Source organism: Oryctolagus cuniculus, assembly GCF_964237555.1.
Source record: "Oryctolagus cuniculus chromosome 17 unlocalized genomic scaffold, mOryCun1.1 SUPER_17_unloc_2, whole genome shotgun sequence".
Classification (NCBI taxonomy): domain Eukaryota; kingdom Metazoa; phylum Chordata; class Mammalia; order Lagomorpha; family Leporidae; genus Oryctolagus; species Oryctolagus cuniculus.
In genome coordinates, this window is record NW_027208203.1 from 447,263 (window position 1) to 474,962 (window position 27,700).

The following is a 27,700-nucleotide window of genomic DNA, read 5'->3' on the forward strand; positions in this document are numbered from 1 at the left end:
CCCTGGGATCCAGGACGCCTGGCCCCCTCCTTGACACCCTGGACGCCTGAAGCCAGGCCTCCTCCCTGGCACCCCAGACCCCCGATGCCCAGCCCCTACCCTGGTACCTGGAACCCCCAACACCTGGCTCCCTCCTGGGCCCTGGGATCCCCAAAGCTTGGCCCCCTACTTGACACCCAGGATCCTCGATGCCTGGCCCCCTCTCTGGCACCTGTGACCCCAGACACCTGGCCCTCCCTGTCACTCGGGACTCCTGACATCCAGCACCCTCCCTGGAACCGCGGATCCCCAACACCCTGCCCCTTCCCCGACGCCCAGCCCCTTCCCTGTGACCCAGGACCCTGGATGTCTGGCCCCTCCCTGTCTCTCGTGACCCCTGTTGCCAGGCCTCCACCCTGGTACCCAGGACCCCTGATGCCTGGCCCCTCTCTGTCACTCGGGACCCCAGACGCCCAGCCCCTTCCCTGCTACCCAGGACCCCTGATGCACAGTGCCCTCCCTGCCACCAGGGACCCCCAACGCCTGGCCCCCACCTGGGCACCCCAGACCCCCGACCTGAGGCTCCTTCCTGGGCCCCTGGATCCCGATGCTGGGCCCCCTCCGTGACACCCATGACCCCAGATGTCTGGCCTCCTCCCTTACCCAGGATCTCCACCACCTGGGCCCCTCCCTAGCACCCAGGACCCCTGCCGCCCAGCCCCTTCCCTTGCACCCAGGATCCCCAACACCCGGAATGCTCCCTCACACCCCAGACCCCAGAGACCTGGCTCCTTCCCCAACGCCCAGCCCCCTCCCGGGATCCCGAGACCCCTGATGCCCGGCTTCCTCCCTGGCACCTGGCACCCCAGACGCTGGCCACCTCCCTGGAACCCTGGACCCCTGACGCTGAGCCCCTACCCTGGTACTTGGGATCCCCCTTGCCCGGATCCCTTCTGGGCCCCAGGATCCCGGACTCTTGTCCCCTCCTTGACACCAGGAACCCCTGACGCCAAGCCTCCTCCCTGGCACCAGGGAACCTGACGCCTGGCCTCTTTCCTGGCACCGGGGACCATGGATGCCCAGCTCCTCCCTGGCACCCAGGATCCCCAACCCACTCCCTGGCACCTGTGACCCCTGACGCCCGGCCCTCCCTGTCACTTGGGACTCCTGACTTCCGGCCCCCTCAATGGCATCCTGGATCCCCAACACCTGACCTCTTCCCTGATTCCCAGCCCCTTGCCTGGTACCAGGACCCCCAACGTCCAGCCCCTCCCTGTCACTCGGGACCCCTGACGCCCAGCCTCCTCCCTGGTACAGGGGACCCCTGACACCTGGCCACTCTCTGTCACTGGGGATCCCAGCCACCTGGCCCCCTCCCTGGTACAGGGGACCTCTGATGCCCGGCCCCCTCCCTGGCATCCCAGATCCACAACACCCGGCCCCTTCCCCAATGCCCAGCTGCTTCCCTGGTACCCAGGACTCCCAAAGTCCAGCCCCTCACAGTCACTCGGGACCCCAGTCACCTGGCCCCCTCCCTGGCACCCAGGACCCCTGATGCCTGGCCCTTTCCCTGGCACCTGGGACCCCTGATGCCTGGCCCCTTCCCTGGCAACCCGGACCCCCGATTCCTGGCTCCCTCCTTGTCACCCAAGACCTCTGGCCCCCAGCCTCCTCCCTGGCACCCTGGGCCCCCGATGCCCAGCCCCTACCCTGGTACCTGAGACCCCCTTCTCCCAGCTCCCTCCTGGGCCCCAGGATCCCTGATGCCTGGGGCCCAGGGTGTCCGACCTCCTCCCTGGCACCTAGGTCTCCTGCTGCCCGGCCCCTTTTTTGGCACCCAGGACCCCCAACGTCCTGCCCCCTCCCTGGCACCCAGGACCCCCGACACCTGGCCCCCTCCCTGGCACCCCGGACACTTGATGCCCGGCCCCTTCCATGATGCACAGCCCCCTCCCGGGCACCCAGGACCCCTGACGCCTGACCCCGGGACTTTTTTTTTTTTTTTCATTTTCCAAGTTCAAATTTTATTTAACAAAAAAGACAACATGATTCTTCCAAAATAAAAACTGGAACACCTGCGGAGCTTGCACAGCAGCCTGTGCTGTCAGCTGCCTCCCACGCCCGGGGCTGTCCCAGCACCAGGAAGACCCACGCTGGGAACCAGATTCACTTTATAGTGGACTTCTCTGGCGGGTGTAGACCTGACGGGGTTTTCTTATCTGGATGTGGGGGTGCTGGACCCCACCGTGCACAGCCTTCAGTCTCCTAAGGCTCTAGTTGTGACTTGAACACTGTGGGTCTCATCAGGCCCCGAGAGGCGGTGGCATTGTGAATGGGCCTGTCCATGAGCTCCATGGCGCCATGGCCATGCTCGCTGCAGGGTGCGCGCTCCAGCTCCAGCACCGCGATGGTGTTGGGGGTCGAGGGGCTGAGGAGGTGCTTTGGCACAAACAAGGTCACCTGTGGCCCACATGCTGGCCAGTAGCAGCCAAAGTTGAAGCCGTTGACCCACACCTGACCCTTGGTCCACCCGGGAACTTGATAAAGGTGTCCTGGGGCAGGGACGGGACGCCACTGGGGATGGAGAAGTTCCCAGTGTAAAAGGCTGGCAGCGTGTAGTTCTGGGAGCTGCAGGCACTGGCGTCCTTCTGGCGGCCACCCCAGTACCCAGGAGGCTGCTCACTGCCCTCTCGGTGTCCAGGGGGAAGATGGTCCAGTTTGTGAGGATGCAGGAACCCAGGGTCAAGTTGGAAATCAAGCCCTTAAAGTCGTTGATGGCTTTGCGGTAGTGCACGTGCCCCATGTTCTCCACCAGGAGGTCCAGCCTGGCTCCAGCCTTCCCTTGTATGCTCACCGTGAGCACGTGGTTTTGCCCCAGCACTCCCTGCAGAATCCCATCCACAGCGACTCAGGCCCGGTTGTGGACTCCATTGAGGGATGAAGGGAGGGGTGTAGGGTTGCTGCAGTCCCGAGGCAGTGTTGTCCGGTACAGCACAAAGCCAAAGTACTGTTTCACCTGGGTACACATCAGGGGATAAACACTGTTGATGGGCCTGGAGGGACACAGGACATCCAGAGCTGCATCCACTGCCCTTCACTTTTTCAGCGGGACTGTTCCATATGCAAACTTTGGTGTGGATGGAGGAATGGGACCTTCTGGTAATGCTGCAAACTTCCTGATAACCTTCTGCAGAGCAAAATACTTCTTGGTGAGGTCCTCTGCCTCACTCAGGGGGCGTCATAGTCTAGCTGGTGAGCTGTGATGCATAGGGCGTGTTGGCCCCGTTCCAATAGGCAAAATGGGTCCCACCTATAAACATGTACATGTTCACATTCGCTCCCCTGGCAAGGATGTCAGAGGATGGAAGCCACTGCTTCACTCTAGACTGTCCAGTGCTCTTCACCCCAGTGGTCTAACCAGCCAGTATAGAATTCAGAATTGACCAAGGGTCCTCTGGGCTCACTATTCCTCTGGATTTGGAAGGCATCTGTGAAGTTGTTACCTACACCAAAGTCCACTGTGGCATAGAGGCCCTGCAGCACCCCACACTGCAGGGACTTCTGTGCACCGTCGGTGGTGAACAGAAGCACGTTGTCACCCAGGTAGTAGTGGAAGCTCTTTTGCAGGAAACGCAGGTAGTCATAGTCACGGGAGAAGTAGCTGCCATATTCATTTTCAACCTGCACAGGTATACTCAGCCCTCCACTCTGATAGAGCAGAGGCTTCCTCTTGGGCAGAAGGACGCCCGGCCACTTGTCCACAGCCGCGAGGTAATCTGGGTCAGAAGAGCGGAGAACGATGGACTCTTGCTCCAACAGCCAAGCAGGGAGACCCCCGCCTGGATGGCGTTCAGTCCCGCCATCTTCATCTTCAGCTGCCAGTCCTTCCAGTGGAAGCTGGGCACGCGGAAGTAGTGGATGCTCCCCGAGATGTAGCGGAAGGGCTGGCCATCCTTGAGGAAGCGGTCCCGGCAGTAGTGGATCTCGAACGTCCTCTGGGAAGTGCTCCCAGGCTCCTCCACGGCTCCAGGACAAGAAAGCTTTGTCTAAAAAACAAACAAACAAACAAACAAAAAAAACCACGTGGGCCAGGGAATCACAGCCCAGGTGGAGAGGAAGCAGTGCATACTCCAATTGAAGTGAAATTGCTCTCAGCAGCTGTGCTCCAAATACTTGACCACCTCCAACTTTGGTTCTGGATAAGCGTTCGACTTTCCTCTGCCCTAGGCACGTTCCTGGGAATCCTTTGATCAAACGGTGTCAGCGTTTGATCCCATCAGTGGTACCCGGGCCCCCGTGCCTACGGGGCGCTGACTGTCATCTCGAGAAGCGTCACCGTCGTCAGTGTCTCGGCCCTGCATTTTTCCACATTCCTGCTTCTGGCTCACCAGCCTCAGGGCCCTGCCAGGCACCTGTGAGTGTGCGTCCAGGCCCCCACTGCTGCCCACAGCCCCGCTTTTATTTATCACTCATGGGGTGGGGTGGGGTGGGGGCTGCCTCTTATCCCGTGGGTGAGGAATCCTCCCAGGCCCGCAGTTCAGTCTTATCCTGGCTGGCTGCAGGAGCCCAGTGCGGGTGGCTCATGCTGGGCGGGGCCGCTGGAGTTCTGGAGGGAGGGAGGCCCCTCCTGGGGACCCTGGGGTGCTGGCGTCGGTGGTGAGGACCGGCTGGGATGGACTCACCTCGGGCCCCTGCCCGCCACCAAGGCTGTCCGGGCTGTGGCACGACGCGGGCATGGCCTCCTTCAAGCACAAGCTTCACTGTCATGGCCGGACGTGATCCTCTTGCTCCCCGGCTTTGGCTGCCTGGAGAGACTTTTAATTTTGTTCTAGTAAATAAATAATCTTGAATGTATTAAACTTGCTGAAACACACACACACACACACATACACAGGCGCCAGGTCTCGAGTCGCCGCAGAGCTGATAGCGACTGGGACACTGTGACGTGCTGCGCAAGAAGTGCCCCACGGCCGCGCAGGCCAAGTCCAAGCAGACTGTGCTAGCTGCTCAGCAATGAGGAGATGACATGGAGACAGCTAAGAAATGGGCCACCGGCCAGAATAAACAGCACTTGATCACCAAGAACATGGCCAAACTGGACCGGGAGACGGAGGAGCTGCACCACGACCGGGTGACCCTAGAAGTGGGCAAGGGCATCCAGCAGGGCCAGCAGAGCAAGGGGCTGACGCAGAAGGACCTGGCCATGAAAATCACTGAGAAGCCGCAGGTCATTACAGACTACGAGAGTGGCCGGGCCATCCCTAACAACCAGGTGCTGGGCAAGAGCAAGTGGGCCATCGGCCTCAAGCTCGGGGCAAGGACATTGGGAAGCCCATCGAGAAGGGCCCAAGGGTAAAGTGAGCACAAAGCCTCAAAATCAGTGCATGCAGCTGAGCCTCCTCTGGCTGCCTGACTGCTGCACTGACCACCGACCGGCTGCACCCGCACCTGCGCCTGCGCCCAGGGGCCTCCTCCACCCACACCAGCTGTCAGACAAGAACAAACCTTGCAAAGAAAAAAAAAGTCTCTGAGACTGTTTTTTTTTTTTTTCTTTATTTCTGCTGTTGACTTTATTTTAACTGAAAGGCAAGCATAACACGTCCTGGAAAAATAAAAGATTTAGGATACGATACAAACTAGACAAGGGCTAGGGCTGTCCCGGGCCAGGCCAGGCGAGGGGATCATTGGTCTGGTGCTGCAGGTGATGGAGAGGGCCCTGGAGGGTGCGCCCCACCCACCCCTGCAGGAAGGGCCGGGTCTGTCTGTCTCGGGGCCACCCTCGGGTTCCAGGCTGCTCTGAGGGCGCTGGGTGTCAGGGGAGCTATTGATAGTGTCGGGGGCAGGGGAGGCTGGCGGGCTTGGAAGTCCAGCATGCAGCTAGTACCAGGTGCAGGGGCGGCACCCCAAAGGGGACCCCAAGGCCCCAAGCCGTGCGGGGCAGAGCAGGGGGCAGGTCCCCAGGCACCTCCGGGGCTGGCGAAGGTCAACTGGGCTGGGGGACAGCAGCTGTGTTCCTGAGGCCCTGCGCCGGGGGCACCAGTCAGGAGCGGCCAGGGGCCGTGTTGGTCACAGTTCCAAGGGCTCCTCCACGGGCACCAACTGCAGCTGGGTCAGGACCTTGACCTCGGCCTCCAGTCCCTGGTCCACCTCGCTCCCCGCCGGGGCTCCCAGGAGCAGGCCGTTGGGGTTGGGGTCTGGCAGCCACAGCACGGTCTGGGGGGCCTGCGCCCCCAGCCCCTTTTCCGCATCCAGCAGCCACTCTGCGCCTGTGCTCAGTTCCAGTCCCGGGGGCCAGAGGGGCACGGCTGCCAGGGACAGCAGCAGCATCTCGGGCAGGGGCACTGGGAAACTGTGCAAGGCTGGAGGAGTCCGCGGCGAAGGGCGGAGTAGCAACGGGGGGCGGCGGCTGGGCAGGGAGGGTATCTTTGGGCACAGGGATGGCGGCCTCCAATTTCACAGGCAGGGCCAGGCCCGGGGTGGGCGGCAGCACCTGGGAGAGGAGCATGCTGGTGGGGAAGGTGGCAGTGAGGATGATCTTGCCCTGCTGCATGGTCACGCCCAGCACGATGGGTGCGAAGTCCGGGAGGCGGGGCCGGCGTGCGCGCCAGGGGCTGCTGGGCTAGGATTGGCTGGTGGCCAGGAGGCAGGGCCTCCGCGCACCACTGCAGCGGGCTGTGATTGGCCTTGGATCTGGGCCAGCTACAGGCGTGCGGGAGAGGCTCAGGGCATGAAGACCTAGCGGGGCGGCGGGTTCGCGAGCCGCGGGGAGGGGCCGGGGCGGTGGCGGTGGTGGCGGCGGCGGAGGCCAGTACTGGACCCAGCGGGATGAGCTAGGAGGAGGCCGCAGCTGTGGCGACAGCGGCCCCCGCGGCGACAGTGCCCGCGACGGCAGCAGGGGTGGTAGCCGTGGTGGTACCGGTGCCCGCGGGGGAGCCGCAGAAAGCAGGCGGCGGCGAGGGTGGAGTCGGCTCTGGCCCTGCTGCTGGAACCCCCTTGGCGCCAGGCCCTCGCACCCCTGGCATCCCGGAGACAGCAGCCTTGGGGACCCCCGTGTCCCCGGCCCGGAGTCAGGCGGACAAGCGGGTGCTGGCAGTTCAGGTCCTGGCACTGTCAAATGGTTCGACGTCCGGAATGGTTACGGATTCATCAACAGGAATGACACCAAGGAGGAGGTCTTTGTGCACCAGACAACTATTAAAAGAAACAACCCCAGGAAGTTTCTGCGCAGCGTTGGAGATGGGGAGACCGTGGAGTTCAGTGTCGGAGAGAAGGGCGCAGAAGCTGCTAATGTAACTGAGTCGGGGTGTGTGTGTGTGTGTGTGTGTGTGTGCCGGTGAAGGGCAGCCGCTACGCCCCCAATCGACGCAGGTTCCGCCACTTCATCCCCCGGCCTCGCCCAGCTGCCCCGCTGCCCATGGTGGCAGAGGTGCCCCCGGCGGGACAGAACCCGGCAGTGTAGGAGAGCGGGCTGAAGACTGGGCAGTGGCCCAGGCGACAGCGCCCACCACCCTTTTTCTACCGACTGCGGGTTGTGCGAGGCCCTCGTCCCCCAACCAGTAGCAGCCCATAGAGGGCACTGATGGGGTGGAGCCCAAAGACACAGCCCTGTTGGAGGGGGACCAACAGCAGGGTGATGAGCGGGTGCCCCCACCCAGTTTCCGGCCCAGATATCACAGGCCCTTCCGCCTGAGGCCACCCCAGCAGCCTAGCACAGAAGGTGGGGATGGGGAGACCAAGCCCAGCCAAGGCCCCACTGATGGCTCCTGGCCTGAACCCCAGCACCCACGAAACCGCCCCTACTTCCAGCTGCGATGGCAGCAGCCCCCTGGCCCTCAGCAGCCCACTGCCCCAGAGACCTCAGCCCCCATCAACAGTGGGGATCCCCCCCCCACCATGCTGGAGTGCTTCCAACTCAGGACACCCAGCCACCATCTGGTATCTGCCAGTTTTTCCAACTGACTTGTACCCTATCCAGCAACCCCTCCCTTTCCCATAATCCATGACATCAAAACATCGGCTCCATCCACACTGGGAAGCCCTAGGACTTGGCCCAGCTCCAGCTCTGGGGCTTAGCAGGGACCATAATCAGCCACTGTCTGTGCTGCCCCTGGCACCCGGACCCCAGACACCCGGCCCCCTCCCTGGTACCCGGCATCCTGACATCTGGACCCCTCCTTGGCACCCCGGATCCCCGAGGCCCGGTATCCTCTGTGGCACCCCTGAACCCCAGCGCCCAACCCCTTCCATGGTACCTAGGACCCCCATTTCCCGGCTCTCTCCTGGGCCTCGGGATCCCAGACTCCTGACCACCTCCTTGACACCAGGAACCCCTGATGCCTGGCATCCTCCCTGGCACCCGTGGCCCTGGACACCCAGCTCCTCCCTGGCACCCGTGACCCCCAATGCCCGGCCCTTACTGTCACTCGGAACTCCCAATGTCCAGCCCCCACCATGGCACTCCAGATCCCTGACACCTGGCCCCTTCCCAGATGCCCAGCATCTTCCCTGGTACCCAAGACCCTCAAAGTCCGGCCCCTCCCTGTCACTCGGGACCCTTGATGCTCAGCCTCCTCCCTGGTACCAGGGACCCCTGATGCCAGCTTCCTTCCTGGCACCCTGGACCCCAGACGCCCAGCACCTACCTTGTACCCGGAACCCCAATTGCCCGGCTCCGTCCTGGGCCCCAGATTCCCTGTTGACAGACCCCCTCCTTGGCACCCTGGATCCCCGACCCGAGGCTCCTTCCTGGGCCCCTGAATCCTGATGCCGGGCCCCCTCCTTGACACTCATGACCCTGGATGCCTGGCCTCCTCCCTTGCACCCAGGACCCCCACCACCTGGGCCCCTCCCTGGCACCCAGGAACCCTCCTGCCCGGCCCATTCCCAGCCACCCAGGACCCCTGAAACCTAGCACCCTCCCTTGCACCCCGGACCCCAGAAGTCTGGCCCCTTCCCCAATGCCCAGGCCCCTCCCTGACACCCGGCCCACTCCCCAGCAACCAGGACTCCAGATGCCTGGCCACCTCCCTGGCACCCCAGACCCCTGACGCTGAGCCCCTACCCTGGTACCTGGGAACCCCATTGCCCAGCTCCCTCCTGGGACCCAGGATCCTGGACTCCTAGCCCCCTCCTTGACACCAAGAACCCCTGACGCCCGGCCTCCTCCCTGGCACCCGGGACCCCAATGCCTGGCTTCTCCATGGTACCTGGGACCCTGGAGGCCCATCTCCTCCTGGCACCTGGGACCCCCGACCCCCTCCCTGGCACCGGTGACCCACAATACCCGGCCTTCCCTGTCACTTGGGAATCCTGACTTCCGGCCCCCTCAATGGCATCCCGGATCCCCAACACCTGTCCTCTTCCCTGATGCCCAGCCCCTTCCCTGGTACCCAAGACCCCCTATCTGGCCCCTCCCTGTCACTCGGGACCCCAGATGCCTGGCCTCCTTCCTGGTACCCCTGATGCCTGACCAGTCTCTGTCACTCAGGACTCCAACGCCCTGCCCCCTCCCTGGTACACGGGACCCCAGACACCCGGCTGCTCCCTGGCACCTCGGACCCACGACACCCAGCTCCTTCCTGGGCCCTGGGATGCCTGACGCCTGGCCCCCTACTTGTCACCCTAGACTTCTGATGCCCAGCCTCCTCCATGGTACCCTGGGCCCCCGACACCCAGCCCCTACCCTGGTACCTGGGACTCCCTTCTCCTGGCACCCTCCGGGCCCCAGGATCCCCAATGCCTGGCCCCCTTCTTGACACCTGTGACCCCGGATGTCCAGCCTCCTCCCTGGCACCTAGGTCCCATGCCGACCGGCCCCTTCCCTGGTTCCCAGGACCCCCAACATCCTACTCCCTCCCTGGCACCTGGGACCCCTGACACCTGGCCCCCTCCCTGGCACCCCAGACACTTGAAGCCCGGTCCCTTCCCTGACACCCAGACCCCTTCCTGGGCACCCAGGCCCCTGGTGCCTGGGCACCTGGGACCCCTGACACCTGGCCCCTCCCTGTCACTCGGGACCCCAGACGCCCAGCCCCCTCCCTGGCACCCGGACCCCAACGCCTGACCCTGGGCTGTTTTTGTTTTTTTTTTCAACATCAAGTACAAATTATATTTAACAAAAAAAGACAGCGTGATTCTTCCAAAATAAAAACTGGAACACCTGCGGAGCTTGCACAGCAGCCTTCTTACTAGAGGAGTAGTCAGGAGAGGAGGAAAAAGAACAAAAGGAAAAACTAAGGTGTAAAGATCAATTTCCAAGCAATAAAATCTCAGTATATTGGAGATCTTTATTTAGAGAGAATCCATAACAAGTAAAAACAAAAACTGATAAATGAATTGAAAGAGATCAGGAAAGATCGATATTTTTAAAATCCACTAGCTTACCAAGCACCGGCAAGAAACAAATAGAAGATATTAAAGGTCAGTAAGTAGAGTGGACAACATATATTGACAGGGGGAAAAAAGGATTCAATCATGTGATGCCTTTAAGCATTCGTCAAATCAATATTAAAACATGATACAAATGACCCAACAGGAAAATGAGCAGAAATATGAAGACAAAGAGAAAGTCCCTAAGCCAAGAAGCAGAATTTTAACTCACCTGAAGCAGGTGACTGGCAGCTGCAGCCAGGATCCGCCTGCAAGAAGCACGGGGCGACCCTGGGGTGACCCCAGCGGGTGGCAGGTGCACCATGGGGCAAGCAGCCCAGGAGGAGGGGAGGGGGCTGCGTCCCACCACTCCTGATTCACTTGGAGCACAAATCGGTTAGGGAGTCATGGCTTAGAGGATGCTGATTGGCTGCGTCTTTTGTGACGCTGTGTGCGCCCCCGTCCAATCAGGCTCAGTGATGTCATCACGCGGGATCTTGACGTTACAGTGGTCCTAGAGTTCCTCTGTGGAGCGAGGTCCCAGGAGAAGGCTGCGCTGCCTAGAAGCTCCAGAGCCCAGTGGGGGTCTGTGCTCTCCACTTTCGCGCACTGGGGGTCGCCTGGCACCTAGGAGCTGAGGACCTCGACATGGTGAGTTCCGACGGAGGGGATAGCAGAACCGCTGGAAGCTGCCTTGGACACCTGACCCTTTCCCTGACACCCGGGACCCCCTCGCCCGACCCCTTCCCCTATGCCCAGCCACTTCTCTGGCACCCGGGACCCCCAACGACGGCCCCTCCCTCGCATCCAGGACCCCCGGGTCCCCGCCGGTCGGGTCTGGCGATGGCATGGTGTCAGTGATGGTGTAAGGTAGTGACAGGGTAGGGGCTGGGCGTCGAAGATCCAGGGTGCTAAGGTGGAGGCCAGGCGTCGGGGAACCCGGGGCCCAGGAGGGAGCCAAGCGTCGGGGTCCAAAGTGCCATGAGGGGGCCAGGCGTCAAGGGTCCCAGGTGCCAGGGAGTGGGTCGGGCGTCTGGGGTCCCGAGTGACAGAGAGGGGCCAGGCGTCAAGGGTCCCAGGTCCAGGGAGGAGGCTGGGCGTCAGGGGTCCTGAGTGACAGGGGGTGGTCAGATGTTGGGGGTCCTGGGTATGAGGGAAGGGGAAGGGCATCGGGGATGGGGCCGGGTGTTGGCAATCTGGGGTTCCAGGGAGGGTGCCGGATGTCAGGAGTCCCGAGTGACAGAGAGGCCCGCGTGGCAGGGGTCAGGGTGCCAGGGAGGAGCTGGGTGTCCAGGGTTCAGGTGCCAGGGAAGAATCTGAGCATCAGGTTCCTGAGTTCCAGAAAGGAGGCCGGTAGTCAGGGGACCCTGGTGTCAAGGAGGGGCAGGCTTTGGGGATTCCTGGGCCAAGGAAGAAGCCAGGCGATGGGGCTCCAAGGTACCAAAGAAGGGGCTGGGCATTGGGGGTCTGGGGTGCTAGGGAAGAGGCTGGGCGTCAGGTTCCTGGTTGCCAGGGAGGAGGTCAGGAGTTGGGGATCCGGGGTGCCAGGGAGGGGGCCAGGCATCGCTGGTCCCAGGTGCCAGAAAGGGGGCCAGACCTCAGGATCCCAGTTGCCAGTGAAGGGGCCTTGCCTTGGGGTTCGGGGGCCAGGGAGGAGGCTAGACATCAGGTGTCCCAGGTGTCAAGGAAGGGGCCAGGAGTCAGGGATCCCGGGGCCCTGGAGGGAGCCAGGTGATGGGGTTCCCAGGGACCAGGGAAGGGGCGGTGGGGTCTGGGGTGCCAGAGAGGACCCGGGGCATGGGGGGTCTGGGGTGCCAGGAAGGGGGCCAGGCATCAGCAGTCCTGGTGTCAAGGTTGGGGCCAGGCGTCAGGGATCCTGGGGCCCAGCAGGGAGTTGGGCGTTGGCTGTCAGGGTGCCAGGGAGGAGGCCAGGTGGCAGGTGTCCCGGGTGTCAAGGAGGGTCCAGGCGTCGGTGGTCCCAGGTGTCAGGGAGGGGACAAGGCTTCGGGGGTCCTGGGTGCCAGGGAGGGGGCCAGGCATCAGGGGTCCCCAGTGACAGGGAGGGGCTGGACGTCGGGGGTCCTGGGTACCAGTGAAGGGGCTGAGCATCGGGGATGGGGCCATGGGGCCTCTGGGGAGGGGGCCGTGTTCCAGCCCCTCGGGTCCCCGCTGGACGGGTCTGGCGATGGTCATGGTGTCAGTGACGGTGTTCAGGGTATTGGTGGTGATGATGATGATGGTGTTGATGGTGTTGGTGATGGACGTGTGTGGTGGTGGCTGCTGCAGAGCCCCGGGGCACAGGGAAGCCCAGGCCATGTGAGTGGGCCAGCAAGGGGAAAGCCTGGGCAAGCGGTCCCTGCCTGCCTGCCTGCCCTGCCTGCCTGCCTGCCCTGCCTGCCCCGCCCCACCTGCCCCACCCCACCTGCCCTGCCTCACCTGCCCTGCAGGGAGAACACCGGGTAACAGGGGTCCCGGGTAGCAGGGAGGGGGCCGGGCATCTGGGGTCCCGAGTGACAGGGAGTAGGCCGGGTGTCTGCGGTCCAGAGTGACAGAGAGGTGCTGGCGTTGAGAGTCCAGGATGCCTAGGATGGGGCTGGGCGTTGGGGAAGGGGCTGGGCATCAGGGGTCCATGCTGCCTGGGAGGGGTCCAGGTGTTGGGTGTCCCGGGTGCCAGGGAGGGAGCCTGCTTTTGGGGACCCGGGGGCCAAGGTGGGTGCTGGGAAAAGAGGGTCCCGGTTACCAGGGGAGACCTGGGCAAGTGGTCCTGGCCTGCCCTGCCCCACCTGCTCACCGTGCCCCGCCTCTCCTACCCCGCCTCGACTGCTCCGCCCATCCCCTCCCCGCCTGCGATGCCTGGCCCCGCCCTGCCCGTCCTGGCCCAGCACCGCCCCCTGCCTGCCCGGCACCGCCCCTCCTGCCCCGCCCTCCTGCCCACCCTGCCCAGCCCCGACCTGCCCCGGCCTTCGCACAGGAAGAGGTTCTCCCTGATGTAGTGGTAGTCCGGGCAGCTGCTGTCCTGGAGGAAGCAGGCGGCAAAGATGATGATGGCATTGAGGCCCTCGCCATAGTAGCCTGTGAGGGCGGCAGTCGCTGGGCTCTGAGCCACGCAGAGGCACAGAGGGTCTGCCGGGCCCAGCAGGGTGTCCGACCTCCGGGGTGACCACAGTACTTGGGGGGTACCACCTCCGTGGGTGACCACGAGTGCCCAGGGGGGTGTCACCTCGGGTGACCACGGGTACCTGGGGGGCTCTGACCTCCGTGGGTGACCACGGGTACCCAGGAGTTCTGACCTCTGTGGGTGACCACGGTTACCTGGGGGGGGGTGTCAGACCTCCTTGGGTGACCATGGGTACCTGGTTGGGGTCTGACCTTCGTGGGTGACCACGGGTACCTGGTTGGAGTCTGACCTTCCTGGGTGACCATGGGTGCCCAGGGGGAGTCTCACCTCCTTGGGTGACCACGGAAACCCGGGGGGGTCTGACCTCTGTGGGTGACCACAGGTACCTGGGGGGGTCCCACCTCTGTGGGTGACCACGGGTACCCAGGGGGGCCTCCCCTCCTGGGTGAGCACATGGTAATGGGGTGGCCACCCCTCCATGGGTGAGCATGTGGTACCCGGGGGGCCTCCCCTCCGTGGGTGACCACCTTCATGTATGGCCGGATCATGTGCAGGTCAATGCTGTGCTCCTTCTCCCCATGATGACCGTGCGCCACAGGCACCCGTTGGCCACACCGCTGTCCTCTGCTGTGCCGTCCCCAAACAGATCCGCTCTGTCCCCAAGCATGTTTGTGGCGGTGGCCACCGGGGTGTCATCTGGAAGCAGCGCCCCTGGGGCTGGACGCATAGGCCTCTCATGGCTGCCTTCATTCTCCCGACCTGGCTGCCTGTCCCATGACAGGACCTGGCTCAAGTGCCACCTCCTCCAGAAAGCCTTCCGTAATTGCACCTCCCATACACTTGACTCCTAACACTTCCTGAGTCTCTTCCTCTTTAACTGAAGTAAACATCCAGAGGCCCAGGGGGTCAGGGTGGGCTGCTCCGTGTCCCCACCCCTTGGCAGAGCCACGTTTCTGACAGCAGTGGGGGCACTGGGGTCCACAGCTGTGCCATGGAAGACACAGTGCTGGGAGATGTCAGACCCAGCTCCCTTCCCGGTCACTCCCCAGGCCTGCAGTGCTGGGGTGGGAGCGCCATTGGGGTCTCCCCGTGCTGGCTGGGAGCGCCCAGGCCACTCCTGCAGCCCAAGTCCGGAGCGGAGCTGGGGCCGGAACCCAGGACCTGATGGGGGAGCGGGCGTCCTCCCGGCCTGCCCTGGGGTCCTGGATGGTAGCTTTGGGATCTGCAAGGAGGAAGGCCTATACTTCCGGGAATGGAGAAGTCCCTACCTGTACTTGTGGGGAAGAAAAGTCCTTGTCAAGGTCCCTGCTGGTGCCTAAAGATCAACTAATGAGGATCAGACCCACCTCAACCTTTAACCCCCATGTCCTGAATCTATAAAAGGAGCTCTCCCAATCTCTGACACGCGACTTCCCTGGCCCCCATTCTGTTGGGACTGGGGAACCTCGCCCGGGAGCGGAACCCCAATAAAAGCCTGTGAATTAATTGATTCGTCTGCCTGGGAAGATTTGTTATGGGCCAGACACCTTGCACTGCACACAGCGCTCCCCTCTTGGGCTTGGCTCTGAGCTCTGACCTGAGTGCTGGGCGCTCCAGCCTGACACAACCCTGGCTGCTGAGGCCACTTGTGGAGTGAACCAGTGGATGGAAGACCTTTCTCTCTCATTTATATTCATTCATATTCTCTCTCTCCTCTCCGTGGCCTTGGGAGATCTAGTCGGGTGGCTAGGATGGCCCGCGTGCTCAGTGCAGCTTGGCCAAAGGCTGGCCTCTGAGCAGCGATTTCTTTGGAAAATGCCAGATTTAAGCAGCGAGAGCCTGGTGAGGGGCATCCTGCCACTGACCCCACCTCCCAGCAACTTCCAACCCAGCACAAAGGCGGCTTCCCAGAAGCCTCCCGGAATCCCTGGAAGCCCAAGGCCCCTCCAGCACATGATTTCCGAGGTGGCTGACCCACAGAATGTCAGCAGACCCAGCTAGTTCAGCTGTGGCAATGCTGGGGCTGGCGTGCATGGCTGCAGTCAATATGTCCCCTTTTCTTGTGAATGACTAGGTAATTTTAGTGGGAAAATCATTTAACATTTAAATATGTTTATTTTTGTCTTTATGCCTCTCTGCCTTTCAAATAAAATTTAATTCACATAACAGATTCTAAAACACACAAAATGTCCTTAGAACATGTTTAAAAAATAAAGTTATATTTAACTATCCTTAATTGTATTGAGATAATTTAAAATGTCCTTTTTCAGTACACCTGCACCCACGGAGGAGACCTGGAAGAAGCTCCTGGCTCCTGGCTTCAATTCGGCTCAGTTCTGGCCATTGCAGCCAATTGGGGAGTGAACCATCAGATGGAAGACCTCTCTCTCTTTACTTCCCCTCTCTCTGTGTAACTCTGACTTTCAAATAAATAAATAAATAAATAAATCTTTAAAAATGTATATTTAATTGTGTACTGTTTCTGAATGCATGGCTGTCTCTTTGGGCACAGTTCTTTGGTAGGTATAATGAATATGTAGATAGCTATAATTATGCCAGTGACTGAAATTCATAAAAACTTATTCCATCTCCACTAAAATGCTGGTAGTGTAGTTCAGTGAATAAACAAAAAATTAATATAAACACTTGACTCAAAATAAATACTTGGCTGCCAAAGACATATTTCCAAAAATACACACAGAAAGGTGAATTGTTGATTACACTGATTTATCACATGTGTTATATCTTAATGTTAGCCGTTGCAAAGCACACCGGACACTGGAGTAAGGGAAAGGGTTTATTGAGGAACACCCTACAGACCGGAGTGAAGGGGCAGCGAAGGCAAAGAGGGAGACTGTAAGAGAGAGAGACAGAGAGGAGAGGAGAGAGGAAAGCAGAGCCAAGAGACCAGAGGAGGAGGCTGGAGAGAGGAACCGAGAGAGAGCAGGAGAGAAGGGGCAAGAGAACACGTGTGCAGGAACAGGCCCTTTTAAAACTTCGCCTGAGGGTGGGCAGGGAAGCAGGAGCATCGAATCCCATTAGGATGGGGGTGGAGCCTGGCTCAAGTAGCTGGGCCATGCGGCCACCTGGCTACAACTGCGCCAGTTTCCTAACAACATGAGATATTCATGTAGATAAACCTGTTTCTCTTTAATGTTAGGCTGGGCAGTTAAGTATAGTGAGACTACTTTCTTTAGCTGTTATTGCTATTCACTATTGAAATCCCTGGAAGCACTGGGGGATGGGTGGGGGTGGGGAGGGGTCCTGAGAACCCCCCTCAAGTCCCAGCGGAGGCTGAGGAAGGACTTCTGCCAGGCAGGCCCCTGCCCGTGCCCAGATTAGTGGGGGGCACAATGCTTGGGGTGAGGGAAGGGGGGAGCAGTGTGTGGAGGAAGAAACCCGGGCCTGGCCCCCCCACTCAAACCTGTCCACCCCACCTGGCCGGCCCAGCAGTTCACAGTGGGGAAGGGGCTGGGACAGGGAAGGGGGGGCCCAGGAGCATGCAGCACCTCCCACAGATCCTGGGGAGGGACAGACAGTAGTTCCTGACCAAGGTGTATGTGACAGGACTTGGGGGTGGGGGGAGTGTGACAGCCCCCCAGGTGGGGTGGGGGGGAGTGTGATGGCCCCCCCAGGTGGGGTGGGGGAGTGTGACTGCCCCCCTGGGTGGGGTGTGGGGCGCGGTTACTGCAGGGCCTCCCTCGCCTAGGGGCCTCTCGCCCTGGAGCCTGGCCAGCTGGAAGCCTAGCTCCCTGCCCATCACCTCTACCACAGCAGCTTTCTTGACTTTGAAAGAAGGTAAACACAAGAGTTTCCAGGAAAGGGCAAAGCTTTGTTCCAGGTGAAATAGTTAATTTGGCTAGAAACCACCCAAGAAGAATCAAAGGAATCAGAGGAAGGAGCTGACTGAACAAGTCAAAGGCTATAACAGTATGTTGCCTGTATTTTTACCTTTAGTAAAGGGTTTTATGTGTAGATTTTAAAATCCTTGAGGCCAGGGAAGTGCACAAGTTTTTCTAAATGAAACATGATGGTCCGTATTGACACACTGTTAATGCCCCTGTAGTGGTTTTTGTGTGTGTGTAACAAATGGTGAGAATTTGAATTGGTCCTTGTTATAGTATTGAAATTAAGACTACTTAATTTATCAAGTCATGTTCAGGTTCTATTTTATATACTTATATCTATCAATAAACATTGTGATAGTTGAAAAACTATTAGTAACCATAAGTACTTCACTTTGAAAATCTGACACTGTGAAATAGAGCTTGTGTGTTTTTATTATTATAATTTTTAACTTTTATTTAATGAATATAAATTTCCAAAGTACGACTTATGGATTACAATGGCTTCCCCCCCATACCGTCCCTCCCACCCGCAACCCTCCCCTTTCCCACTCCCTCTCCCCTTCCATTCACATCAAGATTCATTTTCGATTCTCTTAATATACAGAAGATCAGCTTAGTATACATTAAGTAAAGATTTCAACAGTTTGCTACCACACAGAAACATAAAGTGAAAAATAATAGATGATTTTTTAAATGATGATGAAATCAGATCAGACCTATTGTCATGTTTAATCCCAGTGAGAGTCAAGTTGGGAATTGATAATTTCTTTTTTTTTTTTACAGAAGATCAGTTTAGTATGCATTAAGTAAAGATTTCAACAGTTTACACCCCCATAGAAACACAAAGTGAAATATATTGTTTGAGTACTCGTTATAGCATTAAAGCTCAATGCACAGCACATTAAGGACAGAGATCCTACATGAGGAGTAAGTGCACAGTGACTCCTGTTGTTGACTTTACCAATTGACACTCCTGTCTATGGCATCAGTAATCTCCCTATGCTCCAGTCATGAGTTTCCAAGGCTATGGAAGCCCTCTGAGTTCTCCGACTCTTATCTTGTTTAGACAAGGTCATAGTCAAAGTGGAGGTTCTCTCCTCCCTTCAGAGAAAGGTACCTCCTTCTTTGAAGACCTGTTCTTTCCACTGGGATCTCACTCACAGAGATCTTTCATTTAGGTCTTTTTTTTTTGCCAGCGTGTCTTGGCTTTCCATGCCTGAAATACTCTCATGGGCTTTTCAGCCAGATCCAAATGGCTTTAGGGCTGATTCTGAGGTCAGAGTGCTGTTTAGGACATCTGCCATTCTGAGTCTGCTGAGTATCTCGCTTCCCATGTTGGATCACTCTCCCCTTTATTTATTCTATCGGTTAGTATTAGCAGGTACTAGACTTGTTTATGTGCTCCCTTTGACTCTTAGTCCTTTCATTATGATCAATTGTGAACTGAAATTGATCACTTGGACTATTGAGATGGCATTGGTACATGCCACCTTAATGGGATTGAATTGGAATCCCCTGGTATGTTTCTAACTCTACCATTTGGGGCAAGTCAGCTTGAGCATGTCCCAAACTGTACATCTCTTCCCTCTCTTATTCCCATTCTTATATTTAACAGGGATCACATTTCAGTTAATTTTTAACACTTAAGAATAACTGTGTATTAATTACAGAATTAAACCAGTCATATTAAGTAGAACAGACAAAAAAATACTAAGAGGGATAATGTATTGAGTTGTTCATTAACAGTCAGGGCTATGGTGATAAAGTCACCATTTCTCATAGTGTCCATTTCACTTCAACAGGTTTCCTTTTTGGTGTTTAGTCAGTTGTCACCGATCAGGGAGGACATATGGTATTTGTCCCTTTGGGACTGGCTTAATTCACTCAGCATGATGTGTTCCAGATTCCTCCATTTTGTTGCAAATGACTGGATTTCGTTGTTTCTTACTGCGGTATAGTATTCTAAAGAGTACATATCCCATAATTTCTTTATCCAGTCTACCGTTGATGGACATTTAGGTTGGTTCCAGGTCTTGGCTATTGTGAATTGTGCTGCGATAAACATTAGGGTGCAGACCGCGTTTTTGTTTGCCAATTTAAATTCCTTTGGGTAAATTCCAAGGAGTGGGATGGCTGTGTCGAATGGTAGGGTTATATTCAGGTTTCTGAGGAATCTCCAGACTGACTTCCATAGTGGCTTGACCAGTTTGCATTCCCACCAACAGTGGGTTAGTGTCGCTTTTTCCCCACATCCTCTCCAGCATGTATTGTTGGTAGATTTCCGTATGTGAGCCATTCTAACTGGGGTGAGGTCAAACCTCATTGTGGTTTTGATTTGCATTTCCCTGATTGCTAGTGATCTTGAACATTTTTTCATGTGCCTGTTGGCCATTTGGATTTCCTCTTTCGAAAAATGTCTATTGAGTCCTTGGCCCATCTCTTAATTGGGTTGTTGGTTTTGTTTTTGTGGAGTTTCTTGATCTCTTTGTAGATTCTGGTTACTCACCCTTTATCTGTTTCATAGTTTGCAAATATTTTTTCCCATTCTGTCGGTTGTCTCTTCACTCTCCTCACTGTTTCTTTTGTAGTACAGAAACTTCTCAATTTGATGCAATCCCAATAGTTGATTTTGGCTTTGACTGCCTGTGCCTCCCGGGTCTTTTCCAGAAATTCTTTCCCTGTGCCAATATCTTGAAGGGTTTCTCCAATGTTCTCTAATAACTTGATGGTGTCAGGACGTAGATTTAGGTCTTTAATCCACGTTGACTGGATTTTTGTGTAAAGTGTAAGGTAGGGGTCTTGCTTCATGCTTCTGCACGTGGAAATCCAGTTTTCCCAGCACCATTTATTGAATAGACTGTCCTTGCTCCAGGAATTGGTTTTAGATCCTTGATCAAATATAAGTTGGCTGTAGATGTTTGGGTTGATTTCTGATGTTTCAATTCTGTTCCATTGGTCTATCCATCTGTTTCTGTACCAGTACCATGCTGTTTTGATTACAACTGCCCTGTAGTATGTCCTGAAATCTGGTATTGAGATGCCTCCGGTTTTGTTTTTGTTGTACAAGATTGCTTTAGCTATTCGAGGTCTCTTGTGCCTCCATATGAATTTCAGCATCATTTTTTCTAGATCTGAGAAGAATGTCTTTGGTATCCTGATTGGAATTGCATTGAATCTATAAATTGCTTTTGGGAGAATGGACATTTTGATGATGTTGATTCTTCCAATCCATGAGCATGGAAGATTTTTCCATTTTTTGGTATCCTCTTCTATTTCTTTCTTTAAGGTTTTGTAATTCTCATCGTAGAGATCTTGAACATCCTTGGTTAAGTTTATTCCAAGGTATTTGATTGTTTTTGTAGCTATTGTGAATGGGATTGATCTTAGCAGTTCTTTCTCAGTCATGGCATTGCTTGTGTATACAAAGGCTGTTGATTTTTGTGCACTGATTTTATATCCTGCCACTTTGCCAAACTCCTCTATGAGTTCTAATAGTCTCCTAGTAGAGTTCTTTGGATCCTCTAAGTAAAGAATCATATCATCTGCAAAGAGGGATAGTTTGACTTCTTCCTTCTCAATTTGTATTCCTTTAATTTCTTTTTCTTGTCTGATGGCTCTGGCTAAAACTTCCAGAACTATGTTAAATAGCAGTGGTGAGAGTATATATTCTAACAATACCAAATATTCAGTGATCTACAGCAAGAAATACATAATTAGGCTATGTGTTTGTGAGGTGTAGTTCACTTGGGCTAGACTCAACCAGTCTTACTGGGGCTCACTTATATATCTGGAATTCATCTGGATGGCAGCTAACCTAGGGTGGCCTCAGCTTTCCTGACTAGGGCACCTTAGCTCTACATCTGGCTCCATATGAACAGACTCCAAAGAAGAACATAGTCATGATTTTTAGACTCTAGAAGGCTTGCTCAGGCATACGGTTATGGCCATGATAAAAGATCAAGAGCATGGGTGGAGATGTACAAATGATTTTCCAAATCTCTTCTTCTGTCTTACCTGCACACATCTCACTCTACAAACCAGGAAATGTGGCTGGTATCTAGAGAGGAGTGGGAAGCCACAAGAATGCTATGTGGCAACAGATGTGAATAAAGGAAAGCTGAAGAACTGGAGCCATTACACACACTCAATATGCTGCACATCTAAATTTTCTTATGAGTTACTAATATGTTCCATTAAGCAAGTCAACAAAATGTATTTCTATTTTTTTGATAATTTTTCTTTTTGTAAAAAATTGTTTTAATATGACAAAGTAGTTGTAATCCAAAGCCATATCAAATAATGATTCCTATATTCAAATTTTGGGTAAATTATTAGAAATAGATTTATATTCTCATATACAGAACTCCTAAACACCTCTTAAAATAACCAAGGTCCAAAATATGACAATATTGAGTGCTAGTGAAACTAGATTTATCGGGAAAACATCTCCTCAAGGTCATGGAAGTTAATTTCTCCCCCTCTTGAGGGTTTATTATGCTTAGTGACTTGTTTTCAAAGAATGGAGTAGTGAAAGAATGAGGAAATAAACATCCTATGGTGAAGAAGAACCTGACAACTACTACAATGGCCTGGGGATCATGGTTGACATCACAAATGATAAGTCATGTCAGTAGCATTTACCATTGATTTGATATGAGAAAAATAACACTTCAGGGGCTGATGCTGTGGCACAGCGAGTTAATGCCCTGGCCTGAAGTGCCAGCATCCCATATGGGCACCGGTTTGAGACCCAACTGCTCCACTCCTTTTTTTTTTTTTGACAGGCAGAGTCAGAGAGAGACAGACAGAAAGGTCTTCCTTCCGTTGGTTCACCCCCCAAATGGCTGCTATGGCCAGTGCGCTGCACTGATCCAAAGCCAGGAGCCAGGTGCTTCCTCCTGGTCTCCCATGCGGGTGCAGGGCCCAAACACTTGGGCCATCCTCCACTGCCTTCCTGGGCCACAGCAGAGAGCTGGACTGGAAGAAGAGCAACCGGGACAGAATCCGGAGCCCCAACCAGGACTAGAACCCGCGGTGTTGGTGCCACAGGCAGAGGATTAGTCTAGTGAGCCATGGCACCGGCCCCGACCACTCCACTTCTGATCCAGCTCTCTCCTATGGCCTGGGAAAGCAGAAGAAGATGGCCCAAGTTTTTGGGCCCCTGCTCTTGCGTGGGAGACCTGGAAGAAGCTCCTGGCTCCCGGCTTTGGATTGGCACAGCTCTGGCTGTTGCGACCAATTGGAGAGTGAATCAGTGGATGGAAGACCCCCCCCCCGCCTCTCCTCTTTCTGTGTAACCCTTTCAAATAAATAAGTAAATCTTTAAAAAAAATGACACTTGGAAGTGAAGCAGCTGGGATTCGAACTGGCACCTCTATGGGATATGGGCGTATAGAGGCTTAGCCTACACCACAGTACCAGGCTTTACCTGCTACACCAGCTGGCCCCTGCTCCACTTCTGATCCAATGCCCTGCTACTGTGCCTGAGAAAGCCAGGGGAGGATGGCCCAACTTCTTGGGCCCCTGAACCCACGTGGGAGACCTAGAAGATGCTCCTGGCTCCTGGCTTTGGCCTGGCCTAGCTCTAGCCAATGCAGACATTTGGGGAGTGAGTCAACATATGCAAGATCTCTCTCCTTCTCTCTGTCTCTCCCTCTCTCTCTCTAATTATAAATAAGTAAACAAATAATAAATAAATATTTTTAAAAGTTTCAATTGTTCTATCCCAACCTTAAATGGTATACTTATGTTACATGCAATATCATCCTTTTTAACTAACATTCTTATTTTTAAAATATTTGTTTATTCATTTACTTGAAAGACAGAATGACAGAGAGAAAGAAAGAGATCAGTTTTCCATTTGCTGATTCACTTCACAAATGACCACAATGACTAGGGCTGGACCAGGCTGAAGCCAGGAGCCAGGAATTCCAACCTGGCCTGTCATGTGAGTACCAGGGGCCCATGTCCTTGGGCCATCATCTATTACTTTCCCAGGCACATTAACAGGGAGCTGGATCAGAAACAGAATAGCTGAGTCTTGAACTGGCAGTCTGACTTGGGATTCTGGCATTGCAGGTAGCAGCTTAGCTCCCTGTCCACAATGACAGCTCTAATATTATTCTCCCATGCCAATATTCCTACTCCAAAACCAATTAAAATCTGCCTTGAAATTTGTGGGCATCACATCTGTTTTACTTTTTATTTTAATCACTGCACAGCACTTTATAAGATGACTTTATACTTTCCAAATTCATTTAATCACTTTTATTTACCTGAAAAGCAGAGACCAACAGAGAGAAAGTTAGACAGAGAGATCTGCCATCTACTGGTCTACTTCCCTAATGCCAGCCAAACCTGAAGCAGGGTCAGGCCAAGCAAGAAACCCAGGTCAATCCAGGTCTCACTTATGGGTAGCAGGGAACTAAATATTGTTGTCATCATCTGCTGCTTCTCAGAATGCACACTGACAGAAAGGTGGAGTCAGAAACAGGGCAGGAACTGAAATTCAGACACCCCAACATTGGATCAGGCATCCAAAGTGGCATCATATCTGGTGGCCCAAAGATGTGCCCCTTACACATTTTTTTCCTTGATTCATTTTATATTTTGTACTACTATACTAATTTTACCCATAGGTATCATTATTGACATTGCATTCCCATAAAATTCTAATAATCAGTGAAAATGGTATACTATTCAGAAAGATACAAATTTTCTAGGTTATACAAAATTTAGCAAAAATTGATTTGTCATTTTGTATTTCTGGAAATGTACTTACAATAATATCACTTGTATATTGACTATAGCTTTTAAAAATATTTAGCTATAAAGACAAAGTTTTATTTTTATGGTACTATAAATATGAGCAATGGATCTGTTGATGGCATTAATTGACTCATAATGAGTCTCTGCTCATTGATTCAACTTCTGTAGTCACACACCATACCAGCCTTGGTGGTGTCTTTTTAAAAAGTTGTTCAAGTATATCAGAACTTCTGAAAATGAGCTGGAAACTGGAGCTTTATTTGTATTCAAAATGAAAATATTATTTCTAAAGACTTTTATTACTTGTACCTACACAAAGTCAAATCCTATACTATTCATCCTAACAATGTGTCTTAAAATTCTATTAGGTCCTAGGAAGGTTTTTATTCAAAAATAAAAGGAAGAAATTTACTTAAATGCATGTCTATCAAATTGTCACACATAGGCAAGTTTCTTTATGTTTGATTCAATTCACAGGTAATGACATCTTGATTATAATATACTTTCTAAAAAAATACATAAACATAATACCTGAATATTTTCAATGAAATCAAATCATTACAAAGGAATTTTTAGCTATAAAGTCAAATATTGTATTCAGATCCAAAAGCCTACACAAAAATTTATGTTCAGTTTTTTTCTAAACAAAATGCAGTTTATCTTAGAGTCTACAGAAAACACATTGGCGTACTATTTTAAAATCTACACAGGAAACTCCAGGGAAACTGAAGTTCAAATGACAATGAAATGTATGGATATAATAATTTGTAAAGCTTTCAAAATAAAAATACAAAGTGGTAGCTACACACTTCAAAGCAATTAAGTTAGTGGGAATTCCTTCATTGGACTCTCTTTAGCAACATGTAGTGATTGAATTCCAAATATCAATAGTGTAAAACCAATAGTTGCAGATAGATTAAATGACTACATCCATGTTAATTGGAATTGCTAGAAACAATAAACAAGATAACTCTAGGGAAAGATAACAGTATCTGGAACAATAGAAACTGTTTTTACAACTAAATCACTACTGTAACATTTATTTCTAGTCTAAATTCTTGAGACCAGTTGAGAAGAATCACATTGAAGAGTTGGTATTGGGGTCAGCATTGTGGTGTAGCAAGTAAAACTGCCACCTGTGACACCAACATCCCCTACTGGTGCCAGTTAAAGTCCCAGCTTCTCCACTTCCAATCCAGCTCCCTACTACTGCACCTGGGAAAGCAGAACAGGGCCCAAGTGCTTGGGCATCAGCACCCTAGGAGACTCAGATGAAGCTCTTGGCCCAGTTCCAGCCATTAAGGCCATTTGAGAAGTGAACAAGCAGTCTCTTTCTATCCCTCTCTTTCTCTGCAACTCTGCCTTTCAAATACATAAATTTAAAAAAAAAAAAGTTGGTCTCAAATATAAACAGCAAAAAAATTTAAAAAAAAGTCCACACAAAATCAAAATCTATACTACCTATGTTGACCTCATCTGAAACCTTCAAAAATTTTCAAAGGAACACAGTTTTCTCATCTCTCTTACATAAGTACAAATGAAACCTGCCATCCTGTGACCTGACTGTGGCCACAGCACTTGTCCTACCCAGCATGGGCCTTCACTCCTGAGGCTTCTACTTCACACATGGGCAGGCAAATTGCTTCTCATTATGTGAGTTTGCCATCATCTGGACAGTCCATCTGAAGAGGCAAACCACCTTTCACAACCTCTCCACCTACAGCTAAAAGGGTTTTTCCCTGTATGTGTTGTCCTGGGGACTATAGCATGAGAATTTTTTAAAGATTTATTTATTTGAAAGTGAGAATTACAGAAAGCAAGGGTGAGAGAGAGATCTTCCATCCACTGGTTCACTTCCTAAATGGCCACAATGGTCAGGGCTGGGCCAGGCTGAAACCAGGAGCCAGGATCTTCATCTGGGTCTCCCATGTGAGTACAGGGGCCCAAGTATTGGGGCTATCTTCCACTGATTTCCCAAATACATTAGCAGGGAGCTGGATCCAAAGTGGAGCAGCCATGACTTGAACTGGCACCCATAGGTGATGCAGGCTGTTGCAGACAGAACAGCCATGGCCCCACATGAGAAATTTGAAAGTGGGTCTTGTCACATCCTGGATAACTACAGATGCTTCTTATTCTGGAAGAGTCAATCTGAGGAAAGACTTTAGCTGCTAAAGGGGAAAACCCAGGAATGGGGGAAAAGGGAGAGCCTGGTACCATCTGAGCTCACCATTGGCAGCTATGGACTTTGCTCAATGCACTGAGGTACAGAGATATGACAGCTGCTTTGGGCACCTGAGAACCCATCAACAGCTTTAGTTGTGAGGACATGGGCTGGCTGATATCTACACATGACTGTCTCTGAGGTAGGCACAGAAAAGTCATAAAGTGAGCAGCCACTTTCTCTTCCACTTCTGCCACTGTTTCACTCACATCTCTGTTTGGTGACCCAGCTGCACAAGGTATGTTTTTTCCTTGCAGTGTTAAATTTCAGTGGGTTCTTTGAAAGGGATTGTCCTTAACACTTGGAGATGCTGGCTGCATTTACTGGCAGGATCAGCAGGTACAAAGGTGGAACTGATTGCATGAGCCTTGGGTAATTTGGAGGAGAGACACTAGGATATTTTCTTCCTCTGAATGGTGCAGCAGTGTGCAGCTTGGACATATTGGAAAATGACTTGAAGTATTCAGTAGATGGTGTTGGTGCAATCAAATTTGACACTTAGGGTTCAAAGTCTGAGGGGCTGCAAGGTGGAGTCAACAAAATGTGGAGATGAAAATAGGGTGTCCCTAGAGGCAGATTCTGTCCCTCGGACATATCAGACACCTATGCAATGGATCTGTTTTCAAGATATTTCTTTTTTTTAAGATTTATTTTTATTTATTTGAAAGAGCTACACAGAGAGAGAATGACAGGCAGAGAGAGAGGTCTTCCATCTATTGGTTCATTCCTCAATTGGCTGCAAGGACCAGAGCTGTGCCGATCCGAAGCCAGGAGCTAGGAGCTTTTTCTGGGTCTCCCACAGGGGTGTAGGGACCCAAGGACTTGGGCCATCTTCTACTGCTTTTCCAGGTCATAGCAGAAAGCTGGATCAGAAGTGGAGCTGCCAGGACATGAACTGGTGCCCATATAAGATGCCAGCACTGCAGGCAGTGGCTTTATCTGTTCTGTCATAGCACTGGACCCCAAGGTATTTCTTAAAATCAGACACCCAGTTGCAAGTCACTGACTTTAAGTGCTTTAAAAGTACCTTGCAGTTTTGCTCCAGCAATTCAAACTCCCTTCTGACCTTTCAGAAATGCTTTCCTCCATTGCTTATGGCTATGCTGCATGCCATCTGCCCTCTCTTCATTCAGGTATCTGCCCACCTGCTTTATGCTGTGGGCACAGGCAGAGCCTGCAGCCAGCCAACCAGTGGAAACGGTGTGTGAGGCACTGGCCACTGAGCTGGTGGGGTCATGCGTGGTCTGTTGCTTCCCAGCAATGAGAATCTGCATCAGTGGTGTGTGCTCCCAATCACCAGCAGCAGTGTGATCCACCAGCCTTGCCCAGAGGAATTCCAAAGTCACCTGATTTAGTGCTGCCTGGTGCACACCCACTCCTCTCCACTCATGCCCCACCCTGGGCTAGGGGACTGTG

General features: G+C 53.6%; 1 protein-coding gene, 1 long non-coding RNA gene and 3 pseudogenes across 2 annotated transcripts; 3 read left to right on the plus strand and 2 right to left on the minus strand.

The window, feature by feature from the left end:
• Positions 1–1,995: 1,995 nt before the first annotated feature.
• LOC100339946 (beta-galactosidase-like) lies at positions 1,996–4,340 on the minus strand (annotated as a pseudogene).
• A 477-nt stretch (positions 4,341–4,817) lies between these two features.
• Positions 4,818–6,697, plus strand: LOC100340198 (endothelial differentiation-related factor 1 pseudogene; annotated as a pseudogene).
• On the minus strand, positions 6,020–6,529 carry LOC138847873 (homeobox protein SIX5-like). Its single transcript, XM_070067660.1, has one exon. It carries the CDS (start codon positions 6,527–6,529, stop codon positions 6,020–6,022), a length of 510 nt encoding a protein of 169 aa, XP_069923761.1.
• Positions 6,698–6,804: 107 nt separating the features above from the next.
• LOC100340454 (Y-box-binding protein 2 pseudogene) lies at positions 6,805–8,203 on the plus strand (annotated as a pseudogene).
• Positions 8,204–10,077: 1,874 nt separating this feature from the next.
• LOC138847887 (uncharacterized) lies at positions 10,078–15,902 on the plus strand. Its single transcript, XR_011385767.1, has 2 exons — positions 10,078–10,998; positions 15,715–15,902. It is a non-coding gene; the product is annotated as an uncharacterized lncRNA (long non-coding RNA).
• The last annotated feature ends 11,798 nt before the right edge of the window (positions 15,903–27,700 follow it).

Excerpts from the sequence above, each read along its gene's own strand:
- LOC138847873 (XM_070067660.1), bottom strand. The coding sequence starts at position 6,529 with ATGCAGCAGGGCAAGATCATCCTCACTGCCACCTTCCCCACCAGCATG.